Raw genomic sequence first — 24,747 nt, 5'->3', positions numbered from 1 at the left:
GTGCTGGCTGCATCCTGCTCCTGTGGCCCTGACCCTCAACTGCCCTTGTCATGTGTCTGTCTCGCATCACAGGAAGGCTGTCATGGGAATCCTGGGATGGGTGGTGATGAGTAAGCAAGAAGAGGGGTTGCTGGCGTTAAGAGATTTTAGAAGTTGGAATTGCCAAAAACTGAGGCTGGATTAGGTGCATGGAGGACAGAAAGGAAGAAACAAGAATTTTGCCCAGATTTCCTGGGCAATGGGGAAGATGGGGTGCCATTCATTGAAATAGCAAGGAGAGGAGAAAGAGTAGGTTCCGGGGAGGGAGGACAGTTCTGGATGTGTAGACTGAGCAGCTTGTGAGGCATCCACATGGAAAGGTCCAAGGGAAGGGCCTTTGGCCATGCAGACTACAAGTCCAGCAAGTCACATTTAGTGAGCACCTACTGTGCTCTGGTCACTCTAGGTAGGCTAGCTTATGTAGCCTTCCAGCACCCAGCAGGGTCTGTGTTATTACCATTTCATACGAACAGAAGCTGAGGCCCACCGAGGTTAAAAACCTGCCCTCATGGACTTCCATGGAGGTTACTCAATGCCCTACAGGTTTGCCTTTCTGCTTCCCTTCATTCTTTACATAGACCAGTGCTTTCTCTTCTCCCTTCATTCTTCACATAAACCCAGTGCTGTCTCTCCAAAGTACAAGCCACGCCCTGACTGAGACCCCTCTGGGATGTTCTGTTCCTTCCGGGACACAGTTTAAGCCCAGTGACATGGCGAGGCTGCAAGACGCAGCTCATGCCCAGTTTCAAAATCTCTGCTTCCACCATGTGTCTGAGCTCTCCTGCCATACGGGACTCTGTGTGGCTCTTGGAGCTCACCACATGTTTTGTCTTGGGCTTTGGTCATTGTATTACTCAGGGTTCTCCAGAGAGACAGAACCAATAGGATGTATGCAGAAAAATCAGAGAATATTTATACGGGAATTGGCTCACTCAGTTATGGAGGCTGTGAAGTCCCGCGAGATGCCAGCTGCAGCTGGACAACTGGGAAAGCTGGTGGCGTGGCTCAGTCTAAGACTGAATGTCTGAGAACCAGAGGGGCCCTGCTGTAAGTCCCAGAGTCCAAAAGCTGGAGAACCAGGAGTGCCAATGTCCAAGAGCAGAAGACACATGTCCCAACTTGAACGGAGAGAACGCAACCTCCCTCTGCTTTCTTGTTCTATTCTGGTCCTCCATGGTTGGATGATCCCCACCACACTGGTGAGGGTGATTTTTCTTTACTTAATCTACCAACAAGAAATTTACCCAGTCTATTCAATTCAAACGCTAGTGTCTCCTGGAAATACCCTCACAGACACACCCAGAGAGAATGTTTAGCCAGCTCTCTGGGCATCCTTAGCCCATGCAAGTTGACACATTAAAATTAACCATCATGCTCATGCCACACTTCCTAATGCATTTCCACCTTCTCGACTCCTGCTTTCTCTGAAGAGCTCCCATTGGCTGTCATCTTTCTCTAGAAAGCCTCCGGGACCCTTCCCCTGTCTGTGCTTCGTGGCATTTCTCTGCAGTCCCAGACTTAGCTCCCTTTTCTTTACGCGGCACTCACCCTACTGTATCCATCTCACTCCTACCATCTTGCTAGTGCCTGCACAGAATGGCACGCAAAGGTTTTCGTAAAGGAAAGTGGAAATTCGCAAGTTCAAGCTAGGATTTGAATTCAAGTCTGTCAACTTTCCAAATTCATAAGACTTTTCCATTCTCTCAAGATGCTTTTCTGGTTGGGAAAAATTCCAGTAGGCAGACAAGACAGGGAAGATTATTCCAGAAAGGGAAGAGGGTGTTCCCGGGAGTCCAGCTTTGAAATCACAAATGAGGTGTTCCCTTTGAAGGACAGGAGGAGACCTACTGGCCAAGATGTGCTATGTGCTGAGGGAACAGTCTTGGCGGGAGAGCGTGTTGTGTGCCAGGCAGAGAAGGTGGCAAAGTGCCCCTGATGCAATGGAAATGACTGGAGCTCTTGCAGCGGAAAGGGCATCATGACAGGTGCTTTCAGGGGAGATCAACTTGGGGATGAATAGCAGGGTGACTGAAAGCCAGAGCTTCAGGGCCTGCCTAGGAAGCCCAGGAGATTAACGGTGCCTGTTGACAGCTTGCTTCCTATGTCAGGCCTGAACGCATGGGTTCTGCTCAGATCTACTGGCTCTTTGCTTTCTTGGGCGAGTGAATTACTGCCTCATGGTCTCAGTTTTCTCATCTGTAAAATGGAAATGGTAGCAGGGCATGGTGGCTCAAGCCTGTAATCCCTGCACTTTGGGAGGCTGAGACTGATGGATCAATTGAGGTCAGGAGTTTGAGACCAGCCTGGCCAACATGGTGAAATGCTGTCTCTACTAAAAATACAAAAATTAGCCGGCCATGGTGGTGGGCGAGTGTAATCCCAGCTACTTGGGAGGCTGAGGCATAAGAATCTCTTGAACCTGGGAGGCAGAAGTTGCAGTGAGCCGAGATCACGCCACTGCACTCCAGCCCGGGCAACAGAGTGAGACTCTGTCTCAAAAAATGGGAGTACGGGGGAGTGGGGCTACCAGTCCCCATCTCCTAGGGTGGTTGTGAGGAATCTCTGAGATCACGGAAGCAGAGCATGCAGCAAGGCCTGTCTGGCCTGGGAGTGCTCAGAGCTGGGATCCCAGTGCAGGACGAAGAGGAGGAGGACGCGTGCCCTGGTTACAGGTCCTCTTGCACTGGATTGAAAACGAGGCCAGAGAAGCAGAGCTTGAGAGACGCTGGGAGAGGGAAAGTGAAACTGAAGGTCCAGTGGGTGAAAGGTAGTGAAAGCCCGAAGTGCAGTAAACCAGGGATCAACATCTCCAGCCGAAAAGCTCACCATGTGGTCTCAGCGCCACCTGGGCGTCAGCGAGATGTCTGGAGAAACGGCCCGTTTATTCTGAAACCCCCCTCCAACTTTTTTTTTTTGTTTTTGTAATTGTTTGTTTTGCTTTCCATTTAAAATAAGGAGTTTTCTCCTTTACAGAAGTTCTTTTTGTTCTAAATCAGGCTTTAAGCAGAGGTGCCACCACAAGGACAGGAAGCAGAGACCACACCGGTACTCAGCTGTGTTGCAGGCTTTGCCTGGTTTCATCGTCGGGGAAGCCACCAGGCCTGCCCCCAGCCAGCGAGATGTCACGCATGCAGCTGGGTGTCATCCCCAAAACTCCCGGGAAACTCTCAGGGCGCCGGGGCAGGAAGAGGCTGACGTCAACTTAAATGCCGGGGACTTCAAACGAAACTTTTAGAAATGATTCCTATGCCCTTTACTTGGTAACATAATAAACTGATCTTTCTCTGAAAAGATGGGCCAATTTGCTTCAAGGGGCTCATTTCATGAGGAGAAAATACACACACATATATATTTCTTTTCTTTTTCTTTTTCTTTTGAGACGGAGTTTCGCTCTGTCACCCAGGCTGGAGTGCAGTGGCTCCATCTTGGCTCACTGCAACCTCTGCCTCCAGGTTCAAAGGATGCTCCTGCCTCAGCCTCCAAAGTAGCTGGGATTACAGGCATGCAGCACTACAGCTGGCTAACTTTTGTATTTTTAGTAGAGACAGGGTTTCACCATGTTGGCCAGGCTGGTCTTGAACTCCTGACCTCAGGTGATCCACCAGCCTCAGCCTCCCAAAGTGCTGGGATTACAGACGTGAGCCATCATGCCCAGCTATATATATATATATAATTTTTTAAAGAAACATTGCTGCTTTGCTACAAAGTATATAATAATGTAAACGGGACTAATACGATTCCTTCCTTCCTCCCTTCCTTGGAGGGGTCACAGACTTTTAAGATTGGGGAACGGTTCACATGCATGTGCGTGGGGCAGTTGGTCAGAGCTGTCTATGAGAAAGGTGCTTCTAGAATACTTGGGCAATGTGAGGTGGCAAACAGGTTGTTATTAAAGGAATTGAAATGCTCTCACTTGAAATGTTCCCATTTTCTCTGTAAAGGCATTTCTTGAGCGAAGGAAAACTCCACATCCTCTGTCTACCTGAAGTTCAAAATTAGTGGCGTTTGGTTTTGATAATCTTAGTAGTTGATGACAAAACAGTGCTTTCTGCTGTCCTCTCTGTCATATCTAACAGGACGTGAATGAGGCAGTCCCTGATGTGAGCTGTGCTGGGTGTTGCAGGAGTAATGAACATCGATCTGCGTGTCCCATCGACTCCTTTGAACTTGATCTCAGCACTTAGCCTGGGTCATAATTGTCTGTGCAGAGGTCAAGGACGGGCTCTTATTCATCTCTGTGTCTCAAACCTGTGCCTGACACACAGCAGTTCCTCAGTGAACATTTGCTGAATTAATGAATGAACAAAGGAATGAGCAAACCAGTAGCCAGCAGTCCTGCCACACAAGAGGTTGTTTCCGATCGCCCTGATTCTCCCTCTTCCTCCTGTACCCGCAACCCATCTGCTGCCCCTACTGCTGTAGCAACAACTTCTCTCTGAAAACCTTCTGAAGGGAGAGAACGCGCCCCTCTCACGCCTCAGAGGCACACACCTAGCCTTGCCTTTGCTTTTTTATTGCTGAGAGTACAGAAAGCAGAAGCTTCTGAAGGAGGTATCTATTTTGGTCCCAAACAGAAAAGAGTGGGTGATTCTGTGGGCAGAGGTGGCAATTCCTGAATGTGGTGTGGTGACTCACGCCCGGAGGTGCTCAGAATTTCCTCTGTTTTGTGGCTGCTGGGGCAGGTGCGACAGTGCCGCTTTCTCCAAAGATGCCCCAAGCTGCTCTGGGGGTAGAAGGAGGGCTGCAGGGAACATCAGAACCCAGAGAACCCAGACCCCAAGGACCAGATGGGCCTTAAGCCATCCTGCAGGAGGCCGGCCGCTCCAGCAGGTTGAGGAGTGCCACACAGCTCTGTGGGTACCGCCTCACTGAATGTACCTGGGGCTGAAGGAGCAGTGGGCATTATTCATAGCGTATTACTTCACCTTTGTAAAAACCAAAAATAACTTCCCTGCTCACATGGCGCCTTCGTCTTTGACCTTTAGCAGCAGTTTAGACAGGAGGAAAAAGGCAGGCTCTGGAATGAGACCGTCTGTTTCCAATCCTAGCCCCTTCCTTGTTGGGCTACATCGGGCAACCCATTTAACCACTGTAAGCCTCAGTTCGCCAGGCATAAAATAAAACGGAGATGATCATATGACCTACTATATTTTGGGAATTAACTGAAGTAATACTATGTCTGAACGTAATACCTGAAAGATAGCATTTAGGCAATGGGTATTCACTGTCGTGGTTCTAGCTAGTGTTCAAATGTTTTCTAGAACAAAGCTTGAAGCAAATAAGCCCAAAAAGAAACATAGCTCTCAGTCTCAGAGTTGGTGCATGGCCGGCCTGAACTAGCCATCTGTTTCCCGGTCTACAGCTTTGCTCACTTTGTTACCAAAGGAAATCAGGGCCTGTTGGAGACTGTCCTATTTTCCACACTCTTTAGAATAAAGAAACCAATGGCTTCAATACAACTTCCTTATTTAAAATTAATTATCATTTTGAAAAATAGAGGTGGGGTCTCACTATCTTGCCCAGGCTGGTCTCGAACTCCTGGGCTCAAGGGATCCTCCCCTCTTGGCACCTCAAAGTGCTGGGATTACAGGAATGAGCCCCTGCACCCGGCTGCAGCTTCCTTTTTATTCTTTTAAAACATTGCTCTTTCTTCTCCTTTTGGGAAAAACGGACTCAATTGCTGCTAGTCCAATTGCATCAGCTTGTTCTTGCACTGCATACAGCGTGGGAGGGAAAAGCCTGGGAAAGGGGGGGACATGGGCCAGCGAGCTCGTCCGGCCACACCTTCTACCATGGGGCAAGCCCCTTCGCTGGCACAGGATGTGAATACTCCTGATCCGTATCTTGCCCCTTCCTTTCTCCCGTTCCTCTTCCTCCCAGCACAGTGACCTTCCGGTCAACTCCACCCATGCCACCCACACTTTGTTGCCTTGGAGTTTCCAGCCACCTGAACCCCTCCTGTAAGCAGGATCTGGGTGGAGGGCTGCAGGCAGAGCTGCTGGTCAAGAACCCCTGGGGAACTGGTTAGGTGTGGGAGTGGGAGAATGGGCTCTCAGGACAAAACCCCTGGGACTCCAGCCTTGTGGTGTGCACGTGGCTCAGGCTGGGTCAGGGAAAAAATGTGGAGGTAGGGAAACAAGGCTCAGGAACTCTTTGGCTGCCGTCCAGGGTCATGTGGTGCTGGCAATAAGTGATCAGTGACCCATTGCACCAAGGACATCTGCTGGGGACCAATGACACCTGTAGACACTGCAGGGTTGAAGTTGGGTGAGAAGCACTCACATGCTGTCTGTCTGACCAAAAGTATTCATTTTTGTCCCAGAATCTGAGACTCCTTTTGCTCGGCACACACACCCAAAACTGCATGTATGTTGAAATACGGCTCATTATGTAGTTGTCCTGGCAAACGCCTCATCTCTAATTGGTCAGCTCACTACTGATGGAACATGGTCCATGTATATGACTCCAGCAACATCACTAGAAAATACCATCCTCCAGCCCTCTCCTGATATTCAGAACCGCCATTTAGAGCCAGGAGGTCCCAGGGCCACCTTCTCTGAGAACTTTTTTTCTAGTTCTCCAGGTAGCATGTCACTCTCCCTATTCTGATCATTTATGACATTCTTTGCAATATTTGATCTTTCCCAGATTGGTTTTCCCTTTTTCTAATTTTTTTTTAAGAGACAGAGTCTCACTATGTTGCCCAGGCCGGTTTTGAACTCCTGGGCTCACGTGATCCTCCTGCCTTGGTCTCCCAAAGTGCGGGGATTACAGGCGTGAGCTATCATGCTCAGCCTATTTTCTCGTTTCACTCGCAAGTTCTGTGTGGGTAGAAGCAATGCCTATTTCTTCTCTGACATGATGGCCCTGTTACTCAAAATGGGGTTACTCAAAATGCACCAACAACATAGGCCTCCTGTGAAATTTGTTTACACCAGAATCTTAGGCGCTAACCCCTAACCTCCCGAGTCAGAATTTGCTCCATGACAAGATCCCTGAATGATTTCTGAATACATTAAAAGCTGAGAAGTACTGCTTGAGCACACCTGTTCCTAGTGAATCAGACCAACCATGAAAGTCATTATTCCATCTCTCTAATTTGGTGAGTTTCAATCCTAAGTGCAATTTGGAAGTATACAAGGAACTGAAGAGAAGGTATTGTGATGTTCAGTTCTGTTCCCCAGAGAGTCCGCTTAATTCATCTTAATTAGTCTCAGACATCACTTTTTAAAGCATCCTGGATGCACACTAACGTACAGCTGGCGTTTTGAACAATTACTTTCCACACATTTCCCAATGGGAACTGTGTTTCTTTTTGACAGAAGCAAACCCCAGAGTCGCCTTGAGATCAGTCAAAAACTGGAGTAATCTTAGAGTGGAAAATACCTAAAATTTCTAGAGACAATTATATTATTGTCTTCCCCTAAATGAGTGAGTTACTTGAGAATATGGTGGGGGATTCAGTGGGGGCTATCGGCAAACACTGTTGGCTGACTTCAGGATGGGAGCCACTCAGCAGAAGTTTTGTCTCCCGTGTTAAACTGTGAGCACAAGAGGACAAGAGCTGGAACTTTCTTCATCTCTGTAATCCTTATGCATGAATGGATGGATGAAGGAATGCCACTGAGAATTCATGTATAGATTGCAGATGTGCAGGGAATATTGAACTGAAATTTAAGAGGGCTGGATTCAAGTTCAGCTTCTATGTGAACTCTTTCAGTGAAGAAGGTCTTATCATTTTTAGAAGTAACCAACTGAATTAAGATTCTCTTTTCCGCTGGGCACACTGGCTCATGCCTATAATCCCAGCACTTTGGGAGGCCCATGCAGGTGGATGACTTGAGGTTCAGAGTTCAAGACCAGCCTATGTAACACAGCAAAAACCCCATCTCTACTAAAATTAAAAAAAATGAGCCAGGCATGGTGGTGTACACCTGTAATCCCAGCTACTCAAGAGACAGAGGCAGGAGAATCGCTTGAACCCAGGAGGTGAAGGTTGCAGTGAGCTGAGATTGCACCACTGCACTCTAGCCTGGGTGACAGAGTGAGACTGTCCAAATAAAAAAAGATTTCCTTTTCTCTTCTCTCAGGGAACGGCCTGGAATAGAGAAGAGAGACGGGTTCCAACTCATGTAAAACTTCTCCAATGGGAGACAAGGACATTGTTTGAGGGGAAAATTCCTACACAAGCAAACAAACAGCAGAGGATACCGGCCCCCCACCCCCCGCCCCATCCAGGGTAGGAGCACAGTGGATCACCTGCTGCCTGTGTCTTGTGGCCTCTGTCCCTGGAATCTCACTGATGGAAATGTACCAGTCCCTCAGGACTCCTTTCCCATGTCACCCTCATGAAGCCTTCTCTGATAGCCCCACGCTCAGTAGATCTTACCACATATGACTCGTGTTACTATGATTATATACATGCCTTTCTCCTCACCAGCTTACGACTCTCTTAAGGATCAGGACTATGTCTTGCTCATTTTTACATTTCCTATAGTATTGAAAGGGGTCATAAAAGGTATTGGATAGATTTTGAAAATTGAGTGAGTGGAGTTTTTGCCTTGACACTTGCAGCTGCAGCAATTACAAAAGCAATGGGTCATGCTGGCTGCCGGGCAGTACTTCTTCAGAGCTGGAAATGACCCACAATGAGACATCAGGCTTTGGTGCATTGACACACTAAAGTCGCTCAACCCTGACCCTGCCAGTATGTCTTCATTTGGGAAACTTTTTCATCCCAAAGTTCCCCAGCTTGAAAATGCCTTTTAAGCAGAGCTTCTTTTATTTCCTTTCTGGAATTCTTGACATAGAGTGAAGGAACTGGAAGGGAGTTTCAAGATCCCTGGGTGACCTCCTCATTTTACAGAGAGAAATCTGTCAAAAACTCACGCCCTCCCGGTGTCCTCTCCTCAGTGCTTTGGCCCACTTTCTGATTCCTGCAAGGTTTATCTTCCTGCTAATTCTATTCCCTGTGACCTCAGGCAACATGCCTCATTTCCTGAGGGAATTCTCTCCTTATCTGTAAAGTTTCTGCTCATCCTTGGGCAAGAAGAGGGGCGGGGAAGGAGCCGGAACAGCCACCACATTGAGGGACTGCCTGCCTTGATGGTGCCCATAGCTAGCAGAGGAATGACTCCAACAAAAAAAAAAAAACCACAAAGAGTACTGGGCGTGGTGGCTCATGCCTGTAATCCCAGCACTTTGGGAGGCCGAGGCGGGCAGATCATCTGAGGTCAGGAGTTCGAGACCAGCCTGGCCAACTTGGTCAAACCCCGTCTCTACTAAAAATACAAAAATGAGCCAGGCGTGGTGGCACGTGCTTGTAATCCCAGCTACTTGGGGAGGCTGAGGCAGGAGGATCGCTTGAACCCGGGAGGCAGAGGTTGCAGCAAGCCAATATCTCGCCACTGCACTCCAGCCTGGGCGACAGAGTGAGACCCCGTCTCAAAAAGAAAAAAAAAAAAAAAATCACAAAGAAGTATTCAGAATACCCAAGCCTTTAGGCAAAAACCAGTCTAGGAATACTTCCCTATCAGGCGAGTGGGATGGAGGAGTTATAGAGCCCACCAACCATTCTATATTAGCACCTCTAACTGACGCATTCGTGAAACTCATTCTTTTGGTGCAGAATTGCGAAGTCAATTTTTTTCTTTTTCAATTCTCCCATCTAAAATGAAGCATACGCCCAGGTGATTTATCAAACTGTCTGTTTAAGGCATGCTGTTTTAAGGAAAGTAGCAACTGTCTCATGAAGCGCTCCCAATGTTTAGGAAAAGCCCTTCCAGCCTCAAGGCATGTCTTGAAGAGGAATGAAGAAGTAACAGTAGCAATAATACTTTGGGATCTCAAGAAGTTGAAAGATTAAATGTGAAGGGTTAAACATTTTGTGTTTGACTGACAAAGGCGAAGATGGGAAATTCCATTGTGGGCAGTTGTCTTTACAAGAAGGGATAATTACACAAACACATGATCTCAATGGGTTTCCGCACTGTTTTTTTAAAGAATTATTTTTGAGTCTAGAGGATAAAGATTTGATCACAGAATTCCTAGAATGAAAGAAAGATGATCAAGGGACACATAAGCTCTCAGAATTTCCACAGTTCTGAGAAAGGTGCCTTCAATAACGTGCCATATTGGTAATACCAGGAGAATTTTCTTTCTGACCACATCCCAGGGCCCAGTAATATAGAGACTAAAAACACTCAAGTTGACTAATACGTCCTCATAAACCCTTGCCATGTTAAATGGTGGCTTTGGAAATTTTCAGAATGAAAATCTGCCCTTATGAATCAGCTAGAAATTGCATCTGTTGACAGTCTGATTTCATTAGAGAACTCTCACCCTGAGGAATAAAAAGTCTGATTTGTTTCAAGACTGGGTTCCTCTTGGAGAAAAAAAGTCTGGGATGAAATGGTTTCTTACCCTGGAGTGATGCCAGAGAATTCCTGTTGATTCCAGAAACTCGACCCATGTCATTGTCTTTGGCCACTGGGTCCTCGTTTGCCTCGTGATTGGACAATTTTAAGAGCCTCATGACCTGTCTGTGTGCACCTGATCTCCCTCCACTCTATGCCAACCTCATCTCCATAAAGCTCTGACCCTGTTTGCAATAAACAGAAACAGAACAATCCAGGGAGACCAGGTTCAAACCCTGGCACTGTCACTGCCTGTGCGAGTCTGAGTTTTGGGTTCTTCTTCATCTACGGGTTCATGACATCCATACTGCAAAGTGGCTAGGAAGATTACAATAAGACACACATCTGGCACATAGAATTTACTTTCTAAATGGTAGTTTTAAATTTTCTTGTAGTTCTTTATCGCCTGCTAAGTGAAGTTAAGAAGTTATAACTAGGAGAATTCTCTTTCTGACCACATCCCAGGGCCCAGTAATATAGAGACTAAAAATGCCTAATGCCTTAGATGATTCATTTTACCTCGTCCTAACTTTCCAGTTTGAATTTCCCATATCCCCACCCTCCCTGTCCAGGGTAGGAGCACAGTGGACCACCTGCTGCTCCCTAAGGCGCTCCTGTGTTTTGGCTTATAGGGGCCTCTCTCCCTGGAATCTCACTGATGGAAATTTACTGGTCCCTTGGGACTCCCTTTGCATGTCACCCTCATGAAGCCTTCTCTGACAGCCCCATGCTCCGTAGATCTTACCACACTCTGACTGGTATTACTGTATTTATATCTATGCTTTTCTCCTCCTCACCTGGTTATAAATTGCTTAAGTGTCAGGACGATGTCTTGCTCATTTTTGTATTCCCTATAGTGTTGAGAGGCAGATGGTGTATGGATAGATGTTGAGAATGGTGTGAAAGAGTCCTTATGGGACTCTACTTCCTCTGCTCCCACCAAGACCACTCAGACCCTTGGATAAGTCACCAATGGCTAGAAATAACACGAGTTTACTTGAAATGTGTCTTCCAGAGGCAGAGCATGATTAATTGTCAAGATTTTGCTGTTCTTGGCTTGGACTGAGTTAGCAAAGACCCTGTGGACATAGAAATCACATTGAAAACCTTCCTAAAAGAATACCCTTGTTATAAGAACGACACAATGGACTCTGAGGACTCAGGGGAAAGGGTGGGAGGTGGGTGAGGGATAAGAGACTATGCATTGGGTACAGCATACGTGCTTCGGTGGTGAGTGCACCAAAATCTCACAAATCACCACTAAAAAAAGTATTCATGTAACCAAACACCACCTGTCCTCCAAAAACCTATTAAAATAAAAAATATAGGCCAGGCATGGTGGCTCACACCTGTAATCCCAGCACTTTGGGAGGCTGTGGCCGGTGGACCACAAGGTCAGGAATTTGAGACCAGCCTGACCAACATGGTGAAACCCCATCTCTACTAAAAATACAAAAGTTAGCTGGTCATGTTTGCACACACCTATAATCCCAGCTATTCAGGAGGCTGAGGCAGGAGAATTGCTTGAGCCCATGAGGCAGAGGTTGCAGTGAGCTGAGATCATGCCACTGCACTCCAGCCTGGGCGACAGAGCGAGATTCCGTCTCAAAAAATAAAAATAAAGTGAAAAATATATAATAAGTAAATAAAATTTCCTCTTTAAAGACATTCCTACATCTGGGCCAGCACACAGCCCAGCATGACTTGGCCACTTCCCCTAAACAAGCAAGCGGACTCCTTAAATGCATCATCATGCTTCATTTCTTAATAAATTATTTCTGCAGCCAGTTGGCATTCTACTTGTTGTCATTGTAGACTTTCAAAAAAAACTATAAACTTTCTTATCTGTCTTCCTGAGTAAGCAAAGGGAAGACATTATTAGAAAATTCACACTCAATTAGGAAGAGTGGTTTGAGGTAGAAGTTGGTGGTTTTTTTATTTCTTTTAAAAAAAAGTCTTGGCCAGGCACGGTGGTTCATGCCTGTAATACCAGCACTATGGGAGGCCAAGGTGAGTGGATCTCTTGAGCCCAGGAGTTCAAGACCAGCTTGGGCAACATGGCAAAATCCCATCTCTACAAAAAAATACATTAACCAGGTGTGGTAGCTTGTGCCTATAGTCCCAGCTACTCAGGAGGCTGAGGTGGGAGGATCGCTAAGCCTGGGAGACGAAGGTTGCAGTAAGCCAATATCGCGCCACTGCACTCCAGTCTGGCTGACAGAGACAGTGTCAAAAAAAAAATTTGAGAAAATCCATTTGAAAGAAGGAATGAAATTTAAAATTTGCATATATAAACACATATACACATACATATCATGTATATATATAGTGTTATGAGAAGTAGTAACGTTCTAAAAGAGAGTATGCATATTTTTAAAAATTTCTGTAAAGTTGCACTTGTAAGGAAATTCCTAGGTATTATTTCCTGAGGCAGTAAAAGCAATGAATACAACCTTGAAGCTAAACTTTTTTGAGATCTTAAATTATCCCAGTGTTTGATATATGAGTACTGATGTCTCCAGCAAATTAACCTGAATTTAAAGAGCTTCCTGATAGCTTCTTAGCTGGGGGGTGGGAGTGCAGAGAAGAAAGGAAATTCACTGAAGAATAAAAGATAATTTCTTGAGGAACCTGCTCATCAGGGCCCTGTTAACATCCAAGTATCCCAAATATCATGCCACACCATTCTTCCCAGAATTAATCATCAAGGACTGAGAAGGACAGGAGAACCTAATGCTATTTCAGGCTCTCTTGACGGACGAAGGAATACTGAGGCATAAACTGGGGTCCCCGTGGGTCACGGGCAAGAGGTGGAACCCAAGATTCAACTCCCTTCTTGGAACCATCTACCTGGGGACTCCCTCTGGCTCTGTGGCTGGGGAGAGGGAGGCCCATCAGCTTCCCTAGAATTCCGGAGGCACCCACAGGCCCTTACCTGCCTGGCAGCCAGGCACCATGATGAACGTGAGCAGTCCCCACATGAGCAGGTATGGATCCATCTTCCTGGCCCTTGGGACCTGCCGGGACAGTGAAGAGAGGTCTTTCTCTGCAGAAGGCCCAGTTGCCGTCAGCCTCTTTTTGGCATCGCGCTGGAGGATGTGGGATGGGAAGATCGGTCCGCCTGGACTGTCACCCTTGTGGGCCCATCCAGTCTCTATCGGAGTCAGGAGTTGCTCTCTTTAAGTATTGGGCTGGTGTGTTCAGCCAGGAAACTGCCTAGCACTCTCTTCTCTCATCTCAAATATAGGAAGTGTTTTTTTTTTTTTTTTTTTTGATGACAATATAGTTTGCGGTAATTTTTCAAACCAGGTTTTTTTTTTTCAAGTTCAATTGCTGGAGGTGTGGGCTGGGGTTGATGAGAAGGATTGAACTTCATTTATGAATCCTTTCTTCAGCTACACCCATAAAAGGAGAGGGAGATTCCCCTGCCGTTGAAGGTAGGGTGAGCAAGCACTTCTTGGCAGTGGTCTCACCCAGCACTTCCTAAGCTGAGTCCTCCCCCAGGGCTGTAACGACCTGAGGAGTAAGCAGGGACCACCCGGGATGAAGGAGCGAAGTCCTGCCAAGATTCTGATCAGGCAGCCTCCAATATTCAAATAACGGAGACGGATGCAGCGAACTGATGGGTCCAGAGAATTCATAAATAATTCCCCAAGACTTACAACCTGTACTAGCCATCATGATTTCACCACGGTTCCCTGGGCTTCGGAAAGTGCATTGTCATTTTATAAGGTGTTTTGCTTCCAGATTTGTCTTTCTCTTAAAGGATCATGCAAAAAGTGGGCTTTGGTTTTAAACTTTGGAATTTTTTGTAAAATTCAGTCTTGCTTATTTATTGATGAGAGCTCCCTTCTGATTATTGTGAAATGGTTGACTGTGTTTTGCTCCCTGGAAATTTGTCTAAGACTTAAAGCCATTGCATAGTTAGAGCAAAATACAATTTTTTAAATACTAGAAAGCAAGCAAAGATAGTGACAAAAAGAAAACCATCCGGGCAAGCAAAGGAATTCATGGTCCCAAAATGCATCATGTCGGCTGGGCCCGGTGGCTCATGCCTGTAATCCCAGCACTTTGGGAGACTGAGGTGGGTGGATCACCTGAGGTCAGAAGTTCGAGACCAGCCTGGATGACATGGTGAAACCACTGTCTCTACTAAAAAAAAAAAAAAAAACACACACAAAAATTAGCCAGGTGCAGTGGCATATGCCTGTAATTCTAGCACTTTGAGAATGATCTGCCTGCCGAGGGAGTTTGAGACCAGTCTGGCCAACATGGCGAGGCCCCATTTCTATTAAAAATACAAAAATTAGGCAGGCGTGGTGGCGGGCGCCTGTAATCCCAGCTACTTGGGAGGCTGAGACAAAAGAATTGCTGGAACCCAGGAGGTGGAGGCTGCAATGAGCTGAGATCGCGCCACTGCACTCCAGCCTGGGTGACAGAGTGAGACTTCTGTCTCAAAAAATTTATCCAAATGTGACAAGATTCTCTTAAATTCCACAGCAGGTATAACTTCCTCTCTAGGAACGCTTCTCACTGTGCGGGCGACTGCTTCAGTAGAAATTCCTAGTATTCCCACCAAAGTCAAGCTCCTTTCTTCTTGGGCGTGGAACTAGAATGAACTTCCTGCCTCTCCTGGAAAATAGCTTATGCTTTAAGTAGTTAATGGATTGTCATTATAAAATATTTAAATTCATGCTAATGTCTTTGTCGTTGTTGCTGTTGTTGGAGAGCAATGGCGTGATCTCGGCTCACTGCTACCTCTGCCTGCCGGGTTCAAGCGATTCTCCTGCCTCAGCCTCCTGAGTAGCTGGGATTACAGGCACTCGACACCACACCCGGCTAGTTTTTGTATTTTTCGTAGAGATGGGGTTTCACCATGTTGGTCAGGCTGGTCTCAAACTCCTGACCTTAGGTGATTCACCCACCTCGGCCTCCCAAAGTGCTGGGATTACAGGCGTGAGCCACCATGCCTGGCAATGACAAGATTTTTTAAAGGCCACATCACAAAGCCCCCACAATTTTTCTGATAAATAAGAGGCCCAAGTCTTGGTTCTGAGATGGACCATGGTGAAACAAGTCATTGAACTGGCTCTTCTGGCTCACCTTGCAGATGAACGCTCTGTCGTCGTTTGCTGACACTGAGGTTTCCAGTTGATGCTGCATGGCACAATGCAGTGATGTGAGAGGAAGTGGGGGGGAGTGCAAAAGCAGACCCATTTTGTCATGAATTGCCCAAGATCTCATACTGAAGCTATGGCAAAGCTTCTGCCCTTAATGAGTTTACAGGTGAAATGGAAAGACACTTGAGGGTCTCTTCCTCCAGGAGGCCTTTTCCACTCCTTTCTACTCCATCATAACACCTGCCGTGCCGCATTGCAATTCACTATTTATATCTCTTTCTTTCTTCTAGTTGCTGTTAATCTTGTTTGGGATTAAAAACTCTTTTTTTAAAATGTAAGTTCCAGGATACATGTGCAGAACGTGCAGGTTTGTTATATAGGTACACGTGTGCCATGGTGGTCTGGTGCAGCTACTCACCTGTCCTCTAAAGTTCCCTCCCCTCACACTCCACTCCCACCCTGCAGCAGGCCCTGGTGTGTGATGTTCCCCTCCCTGTGTCCATGTGTTCTCATTGTTCAACTCCCACTTATGAGTGAGAACATGCGGCGTTTGGTTTTCTGTTCCTACGTTAGTTTGCTGAGGATAATGGCTTCCAGCTTCATCGATGTCCCTGCCAAGGACATGATCTCATTCCTTTTTATGGCTGCCTAGTATTCCATGGTGTATATGTACCACATTTTCTTTATCTAGTCTCATTGATGGGCATTTCAGTTGGTTCCATTTTGCTATTGTAAATAGTGCCGCAATAAACAGGGTGCGTGTGACTTTATAGTAGAATGATTTCTATTCCTTTGGATATATACCCACTGATGGGATCGCTGGGTCAAATGGTATTTCTGATTCTAGATGCTTGAGGAATTGCTGTACTGTCTTCCACAATGGTAAAAACTCTTCTCTTAATTTGATAGAACCTTTGGTTTCTCTCCTTGGAAAAAATGCACATCCGCACATACTCTGGATAAATCCGTAGGAAGTTTCAGGAACATGATGGGCACTTTGTTTTGTTTTGCTCTGTTTTGTTCGAGACAGGGTTTCGGGGGTGCAGTGTTGCCCTCTCGACTCACTGCAGCCTCTACCTCCTTCACTCAAGTGGTCCTCCCACTTCAGCCTCTCAAGTAACTGGGACCACAGGCACGCACCACCAGGCCTGGCTAATTGTTTTGTAAGTTTTGTAGAGACGGGGTTTTGCCATGTTGCCCAGGCTGGTCTCAGACTCCTGGACTCAAGCGATCCTCCCACCTCAGCCCCGCAGGTCCCTGGGATTACAAGTGTGAGCCACCGCACCCAATGGTAGTGGGCAATCTGAACTTCAAAGGTCCAAGGATCTCAGGTTAAGGTGTCAAACTGTGGGCCTCTAGAGGATAGCCCTATGTCCAGTTTATCTGTGAACTTACGTCACCTAACACAGTGCATAGCACTTATGGGTGTCCAACCACTATGTATGAAGCCACATGTGCATATGAGCATAATTAGCATATACTAAAGCAGTTTCAGACAAATTCTTTGTGAGGCAAATTCAAAGTTTTGTTTCAAACCTGCTGCAAGGAGGTAATTTCCAATAAGTTCAGTTCAAAGATTTCTTTCCTACTAGAGGGCTTTTTTGTTTTTTGTTTGTTTGTTTTTTGTTTGGGGAAAGGTGTGTAGATAACGTTAGTAGATTAAGTTCAAGTTCAAGAAAGGAACATTTGGTTAAAGGTAACTAAGTTCATGCAGGGACAGCCGGTCAACAGCGCAAGCTGAGTCTCACTTCATCAGGAAATTGCTCAATTCTATTATCAGAAATGCTTGGTACTTCCCAGAAGAAACTGCTCATCACAGCGGACAACAAATTTCTGACCCAGACTGCCTTCCCTTAGGTTTAAGACCACTTTCTTTCTAGACGCACAGTGGGGCGAATACTAGTGATTATGACAAGAAAAGCAATTGAAATTTAGGAGGGAAAAGTTGCTGAGCTGACATGATCAGGAATGGCCCACGTGTTGCCCTTGAAGGATGGATACGGCCTTGGTAGATGGTTCCCGAAGAAGCAGTGTGGTCCATAGTTAACCAGAAGTAGAATGGGGTAGAAGCTAAGGGCAGAAATGTCAGCTGAATTCAGGGTCAAGTGGACCTCGAAAAACAGAATAAGATCTATAGACTTCAACCACTGAAGCTGTCTAACCCGGGCGAAACACAGCCCAGTGATGTGATAATAAGGCTGAACTGGTGTGGTGTGCAGGGGAGACTGAGGCATAGAGATGCTGAAATACTCTCCAGGAAGGAAATAATAAGGACTGGAGGAAGGTGAAATAAATTGGAATGGCAAGGAGGCTTGATGCCAGAATATCAGGCAAAGGGACAACGCGGTTTTTAATGCCTGGATATGGGGCAAGAAGCGGGGAACAGAATTTGTGAGCTTTGGCCAGGAGAAAATTCACTGATACCAGCTCATCAAATGGATTGGCGAAATTCAAGTGTGTGAGGCTGAGGTTAGGAGATGGCAGAGAGGCAGCAGCGTTTGCGGACAGGAGTTCATTGTTCACTTGGGTTCTTCTCTTGTTCCTACAATGTCGGACAGTCCTTGAAGACAGCATTTATTAACCAGACAACTGTGAAGTTTGACTTGCCACCTCCCAGCCCCAACCACTCTAACGAGTTTTCAGCTTGCAACAGAAATCATTTCTGTTTATTAGAGTCTAGATTGGGGAGCAGGGGCAAAGGTGTAGAGGAAAAAAGGGGAGAGGTGGTGAGAAATCAATCACCTTTCATTTTCCTTTACATACCCTTGGGGCTTGTTAGTGGTCACTTCCACAATGCCCATAGAACCAGCAGGGCGCGGTGGCTCATGCCTGTTTTCCCAGCACTTTGGGAGGCCAAGGTGGGCAGATCGCCTAAGGTCAGGAGTTCAACACCAGCCTGGCCAACATGGCGAAACCCCACCTCTATTAAAAATACAAAAATTAGCCAGGTGTGGTGGCACGCACTTGTAATCTCAGCTACTCAGGAGGCCGAGGCAGGAAACTTGCTTGAACCTAGAAGGTGGAGGTTGCAGTGAGCCAAGATCATGCCACTGCACTCCAGCCTGGGGGACAAGGGCCATTCTGTCTCAAAACAAAAAACAAAAAACAAAAACAAAAAAAACGCCTGTAGAACCAAGTGGCATAGATGCCCATATGAAATGAATAACCATGAATAATTGAATGCAGAAATAAAAAGGAAGGAGGAAGGATGGGATAAGGAAGTAGGTAGGAGAGAAGTGAACACAGACGGGAATGGTGAGCCCCGCTTGGCGATGGACACCATAGCTTGCTCACTTTGACTGTTGAGGACGTGTGACTCTGGAGACTACAGGCTGCCAGGAGGACCTCTGTGCTGAATCCCCTGGGGACAGTTTTCAGGGATTAAAACACTGGTGCTCCGACGCTCACTTGGTGTGGTGGCATAACATGCAAATTAGAGGTTCCCAGGGTGAGAAAACTTGCTCTGTAGAATAAAAGAAATACTGGTCGATTACGGAGAAGTCATGTTGAGGAGACTGGCAGAGAAAGGACTCAGAGTGGAAAGAGCAGGGGAGCTCTGGAGAAATAATTAAGAACTAGGAAGAAAATTTAAAAATCATTTGAAGATAAAGGTTTGCAATATGCTTTGCAATGTTAACTCTTCTCCCCAACAGCCCACAAAAATCTTGAGTAAAATTCCCATTTTGTCTTCACGCATTTTGGAGTTGAAGGAGCTTTGAGGACATGTTGAAACGTGGAGCATGACTTCCTCTATGAGCCATGACTAGCGGGAGGCCTGTTTAGTCCTGGAATCACGGGGTTTCTCCCATTTCCCGTCGGCTGCTGTCCTCTTGACTGGTTCATTGTTTACCAGCATCTCCGCCAGGGGAGCACGAGGAAAGGAAAAAGCAAAGCTGAGCGTGGTGGCGCGTACCTATAGACCCAGCTACTCAGGAGGCCAAGGCGTTGAGGTTCGCTTGAGCCCAGGAGGTCAAGGCTGCAATGAGCTGTGATTGGGCCACTGCACTCCAGTCAGGGCCACAGAGCAAGACCTCGCCTCTTAAAAAAAATAAAAATAAAAAAGGCCGGGCGCGGTGGCTCACGCCTGTAATCCCAGCACTTTGGGAGGCCGAGGCAGGCGGATCATGAGGTCAGGAGATCGCGACCATCCTGGCCAACACGGTGAAACCCCGTCTCTACTAAAAATACAAAATAATTAGCTGGGTGTGGTGGTGGGAGCCTGTAGTCCCAGCTACTCCGGAGGCTGAGGCAGGAGAATGGCGTGAACCCGGGAGGTGGAGCTTGCAGTGAGCCAAGATCGCACCACTGCACTCCAGGCTGGGTGACAGAGCGAGGCTCGTCAAAAAAAAAAAAAAAAAAAAGGAGGGGAGGGGTGGCGGGGAAAGGAAAAGGTGAAACCCAGATCAAATAATTTCACCTCTGTCACATAATCCACCAACAAACGTTGACTGCCATTAATCAAAGCATTATGCTAGAACCTGTGGGGAGAGCCAAGAAGCGAAAACATAGCCCTGCACGGAAGATGCTTACAGTCTCCTCAAAGAAGAAAAGAAATGGGCACTCAAAAGGGGAGGTGACCGCTCGCATCTGCAGGGATTCGTTCAGCGATCAGGCCTGCCCTGCACTACTCACTGGCGCCACGTGAAAGCAGCCTCACTCTCTCATCTTAGACTTTCTTTTCTCTAGAGGAGTGATGTGCTGAGCTGTGGTCTCAGAGCCAAAATCCGAACAGGAGAGAACCCTTTGCTTTCTGGGAGCATGGCAGTGGAAGGACCAAAGCCGTTGCAGAGAGCCTGCTGTTTATGTGTTGGATGTTCTTGTTAGGCTTCGTAGGAGGTCATTTTCCCAGGCCTGTGGCGTCCCCCAGGATTTTCTCTCCTTTATCTTGTTAGACATGGACCTGAAATGTCCACATGAGGTCCCACGAATTACGTTTTACTCAGCTCATGCACTCCTGGGTGTGCCCTTTAGTATAGTTCAATTCAGTGCGTATCAATGTAGGATCCAGGAACAGGGAGCTCTTGCCCAGGGTCTGGGAGAAGCAAAAACAAACAAAGAAGGGTTTTTGCTCCCAAAGCGCTAGCGATCTAACTGTGGGAATTTGGATTGGAAGCAGAAAGCCCCCAATTGATTGCAAGCACATCTGTCAAATTGATAATCCCATCAAAAGCAAATGACCCATTGCAGGATAAGCCTGGAGCACGAGGGTCTTCCATCTTTGCTTGTTAAGCGGATGGCGGATGGGTAGATGTTACTGAGATCGGTGCCTCCCATGGCTGACAGGCAGGCAAGACACTTCAGATTCTGCCCCGGTTGGCACTACACAAACAGGGTTATTTCTGTCAAAGTGGTGTAGAGAAAACGCTGCTGCTAGTTCTACGAAATCTACAGGTGCATCCTGTTATTGTAGCACTGAGTTGAATTTCTGCAGTTTGTAATTTCCACCAGATTTTACTAGACAAGGGCACAGGGGTCCCGTGGAAAACCAAAATCCACTATGAATCAAATAAACCAACTCTACTCAAGTGTCTAGTTCCCAAGCCACTATTGACTTGTGGGTTGTGCCACCCATAAAACACTGGGAGAGAACAGGTGGTTTGTATGAATCATGAACTGAATGCCCCGTCCCTAACCATTGAAAACTGACTTTGTTAACGTTTGCGGCTTATGGTGACCAGTGCTGTTGTCAGAAGGCCCCGTTTCCATTTGAGTGGAGGACGTGTTTGCTGGGGGGATAGCAGCAAAGCTCCGTGGCCACTTCTGTCATGATTTTAGTTCAGGGATGGATAATAGAGTTTATCTCTCAAGCCAGCACTGATGAGTTACCGATGGCGGCCCAGGACACGGATTCCAAAGCCCCGTTGGAGCTCAGTGGGCTGTGGTCTTTGCAGGGAGGTGAAGGCATGCTGTGTCACATTTTGTCTAGACGTCTGTACAGCTTTTCGGCTGGCTTCCCTCACTCAAACATGTCTCTCCATTCCACCGTTCTTACCCATTGCTTCCAGTTTAATCTTTTTTTGCCGTTTGTTTTGACTGAGTCTTGCTCTGTCACCCAGGCTGGAGTGCAGTGGTGCAATCTTGGCTCACTGCAACCTCTGCCTCCCTGATTCATGCAATTTTCCTGCCTCAGTCTCCCAAGTAGCTGAGATTACAGGCACCCACCACCACGCCTGGCTGATTTTTAATTTTTTTTTTAAGTAGAGACAAGGCTTCACCATGTTGGCCAGGCTGATCTCAAACTCCTGACCTCAGGTGATCTGCCCACTTCAGCCTCCCAGAGTGCTGGGATGACATGCATGAGCCACTGTGCCCAGCCCCAATTTAACCTTCTTGAAGAACACTTTTCTTTTCCCTTATCTAAAACGTAACGTTTTAGGAGTGTCCGTAACGTCTTTGAAATTAAGCCCAAATTTCTTAGCCCGGTATTCAAAATCCTTCATAACCTGCCCTGGCCTATCTCTTCAATATTAATTCTTCGCTATCCTTCATGCGGTCTTTGCCACAAAAATACCCCCAAGCGAACCAGAGAACAAAACAAAAATCATCAACTGCTCACTGTTCCCACGACGCCGCCTCCTCTTTTCTTGGTTTCCTCTGTTAAATCCATAAGCCCAAAGCTCACTCACTCCTTAACACCCAGCTCCACTGCTACCTACTGAAGGAAGTCTCACCACATCCCCCCCTCTGGAAGTGCTCCCTCTCCTCCGGGCTGTTCCCTTATCTGCATCTTAGGAATATTGAAAGTAATCGCTAGCATGGATTAGGCACTTACTACATGGCAAGCACTGTGCTGAGAATGTTGCGTGTCTCTCCTGCTGACTTCTTACAGCAATCTGGCGGGGTAGGCATGCCATCACTATTTCCATGTTACAAGTGCAGGCATCGTGTCTCACTGTGGTCGTGAAACACCCACACTCACATAATTCGTTAGGAGGGGTGTCATGTCTAGGTCTCAGGTCTGTCTAACCCTTACACATGCCACAAGCCCATCACTCTCAGGGCATTTAGAACTGCCTTGTAGGTCTCTGGAGACACGGCTGATCATTCCGACGAGGCTCTATGCATCTTTAGAGAGAGGATATGCCTCTAGGTCAGCTTCTTACTCCTAGTGCTGAGTTCAGTGCTGATAATGGAATTAATACTCAGTCATTAAGCATTGAATGAATGACTGTATGCAGAAACTTTTTAGAGCTCTGGATTTGGGAAACACAGTTAATAGGGCATCAGCCTTCACTGTATTTCATCAGGCTTTTACTTTATGGAATTGGGTTTGAGAAAAAAATAACATTCAGTTGTGGCCCAAGTCTAGAGTCCACATTTATGCTATGAAGGGTTTGACGGAAACCTTCCAGTGTCCGTCGGGAGAATGGTCAGTACACTCAACCATGAATTCAAGGACTAGTATGTAATCAGCCTGCTGATGTAAATTCCTCCTCCTCCCTCCTTCCTCTTCCTCCACCTCCTCCTTCTTTCTTTTTTGTGGTTTTATTTAAAAACAAATAAAATGTGCACACGAGCTGTCTAATCGTTTTATTTGCTGCACAGCTTGGCACTGGGATTGGTGACTCCAATGGGCAGTTGGGCTGCTGTTTCTAGGATGGTTTTGCAGTTCTTGGGGGCAACATTGCGGGCAGTCTCAGCCCACTGAGATGTGTTGCACCTCAGCAGCACCTCCGGCTCCTTGATGGGGTGGACCAGGAGCTTCCGGAAGCCCCTGTGCGGCATGTACCCTGCTGCTTCCATAACTTGTGCCGGGCATCAAAATCAGGCCCTTGATTCTTCTACCAACCCTGTTGTCAAGAGGAGTGGTCGATGCCTCTGTGTTTCTGCCAGTTATGCGAGTTTTGACATGTTGGCCTGACTGGTACTGGAGGAACTTCTCGTCCTCTTAATGAGGCTCCTGGTCTTCGTGAGGGGTCCTAGTGCAGCCACAGTGCCGAGTAGGAGAGGAAGGCAAGGGGAGGCTGTGTGAAGGGCTGAGGGGACGTGGGCTCTGTCACCTCCTTCTTTTGGGAGCACCGAGTGCTCTCCGGGATGCTCTCGCCTCTCCCTAAGAGCGGAAGTGGACTGGATGTAGTGGCTCTTGCCTATAATCCCAGCACTTTGGGAAGCTGAGGCGGGAGGATTGCTTGGGACCAGGAGTTTGAGACCTGCCTAGGCAACATAGTGAGAGCAGATTCTCTAGAAAAAATTTAAAACTTAGCTGCGTATGTCAGCACGTGCCAGTAGTCCCAGCTACTCAGCAGGCTGAGGTGGCAAGATCATTGAGCCTGGAAGGTTGAGGCTGCAGTGAGCTAGCGATGGTGCCACAGCACTCCAGCCCAGGCACAGAGCGAGACCCCGTCTCTACCATTAAAACAAACAAAAAAGAGCAGACCAACTTCTGGGAACTGAAGGGAGTACCTTTGTCTTCTGAGTACGTGAGTAAGAGAGTGTGAGGAAGAAAATACAATTTCTTGTTTAGTTTAGGTTCTAAACAACTTCACCCCCATCCATAAAGACCCACAGTTTCCCCCAGAAACTTCTGCTGTCAGAGCTTGAGAAAACAAAAACACCAAACACAAAGCAGGGACTTCCTGGGTAATGAAGCCAGAGGATTATTTCATAACAAGCATACTTTTTTCACATGACATCTGGAGGGCTAAGTTAGAACAGAGAAGCCAGCCACCTGCCAAGGAGGCCTGAAGAACCAGAAGTGACATTAGCAAGGGGTTCGTTTCACGGAATCCAAAGGTCTGTTTCGTCAGTCATGGCCAGATGGGGCATTAGCCGTATCTCGAATTGACGAAATTCATTTTTTTTTCTGAGAAGTTCGAAACTTTTCGTTTGAGTAACCTCATTCTTCCCCTCCCCAACATGCGATGAAGGACTCTGTTCCTTGTCTGTTAGATGAAGAGACTGAACTCTGTTGAGATTAGGCTGATTTCATCCCTGATGGGTGTGGGATGAATTTCTAGTTCTCTCACTTGTCTTTTTCTTTCTCTTTCTTTTTTAAAATTTTACTTTAAAACTGACAAATCATAACTGTACGTCTTCATGCGTACATAGTGATGTTTCGATACATATGATGTGTAGTGATCAAAGCAGCATAATTAGCACATCTACCATCTCAAACATCCATCATTTCTTTCTGTTGGGAATGTTCAGTATCCTCCTTCTGGCTATTTTGGGTT

General features: G+C 46.8%; 1 protein-coding gene across 3 annotated transcripts in view; it reads right to left on the bottom strand.

The window, feature by feature from the left end:
• IL2RA (interleukin 2 receptor, alpha) overlaps positions 1-13,668 on the bottom strand; it is a 50,499-nt gene extending 36,831 nt beyond the window's left edge. For all 3 annotated transcript variants that reach the window (XM_011974917.1, XM_011974918.1, XM_011974919.1), the window contains exon 1: positions 13,390-13,668. In XM_011974917.1, the coding sequence (XP_011830307.1) occupies positions 13,390-13,453 (64 nt within the window). In that variant the 5' untranslated portion in view covers positions 13,454-13,668. The remainder of the gene's footprint in view (positions 1-13,389) is intronic.
• Between the last annotated feature and the right edge of the window lie 11,079 nt (positions 13,669-24,747).

The sequence above is a fragment of the Mandrillus leucophaeus genome, unplaced genomic scaffold (assembly GCF_000951045.1).
Source record: "Mandrillus leucophaeus isolate KB7577 unplaced genomic scaffold, Mleu.le_1.0 Scaffold15, whole genome shotgun sequence".
Classification (NCBI taxonomy): domain Eukaryota; kingdom Metazoa; phylum Chordata; class Mammalia; order Primates; family Cercopithecidae; genus Mandrillus; species Mandrillus leucophaeus.
The sequence above is the reverse complement of the archived record's forward strand: the minus strand, read 5'-3'. Positions and strand labels throughout refer to the sequence as shown.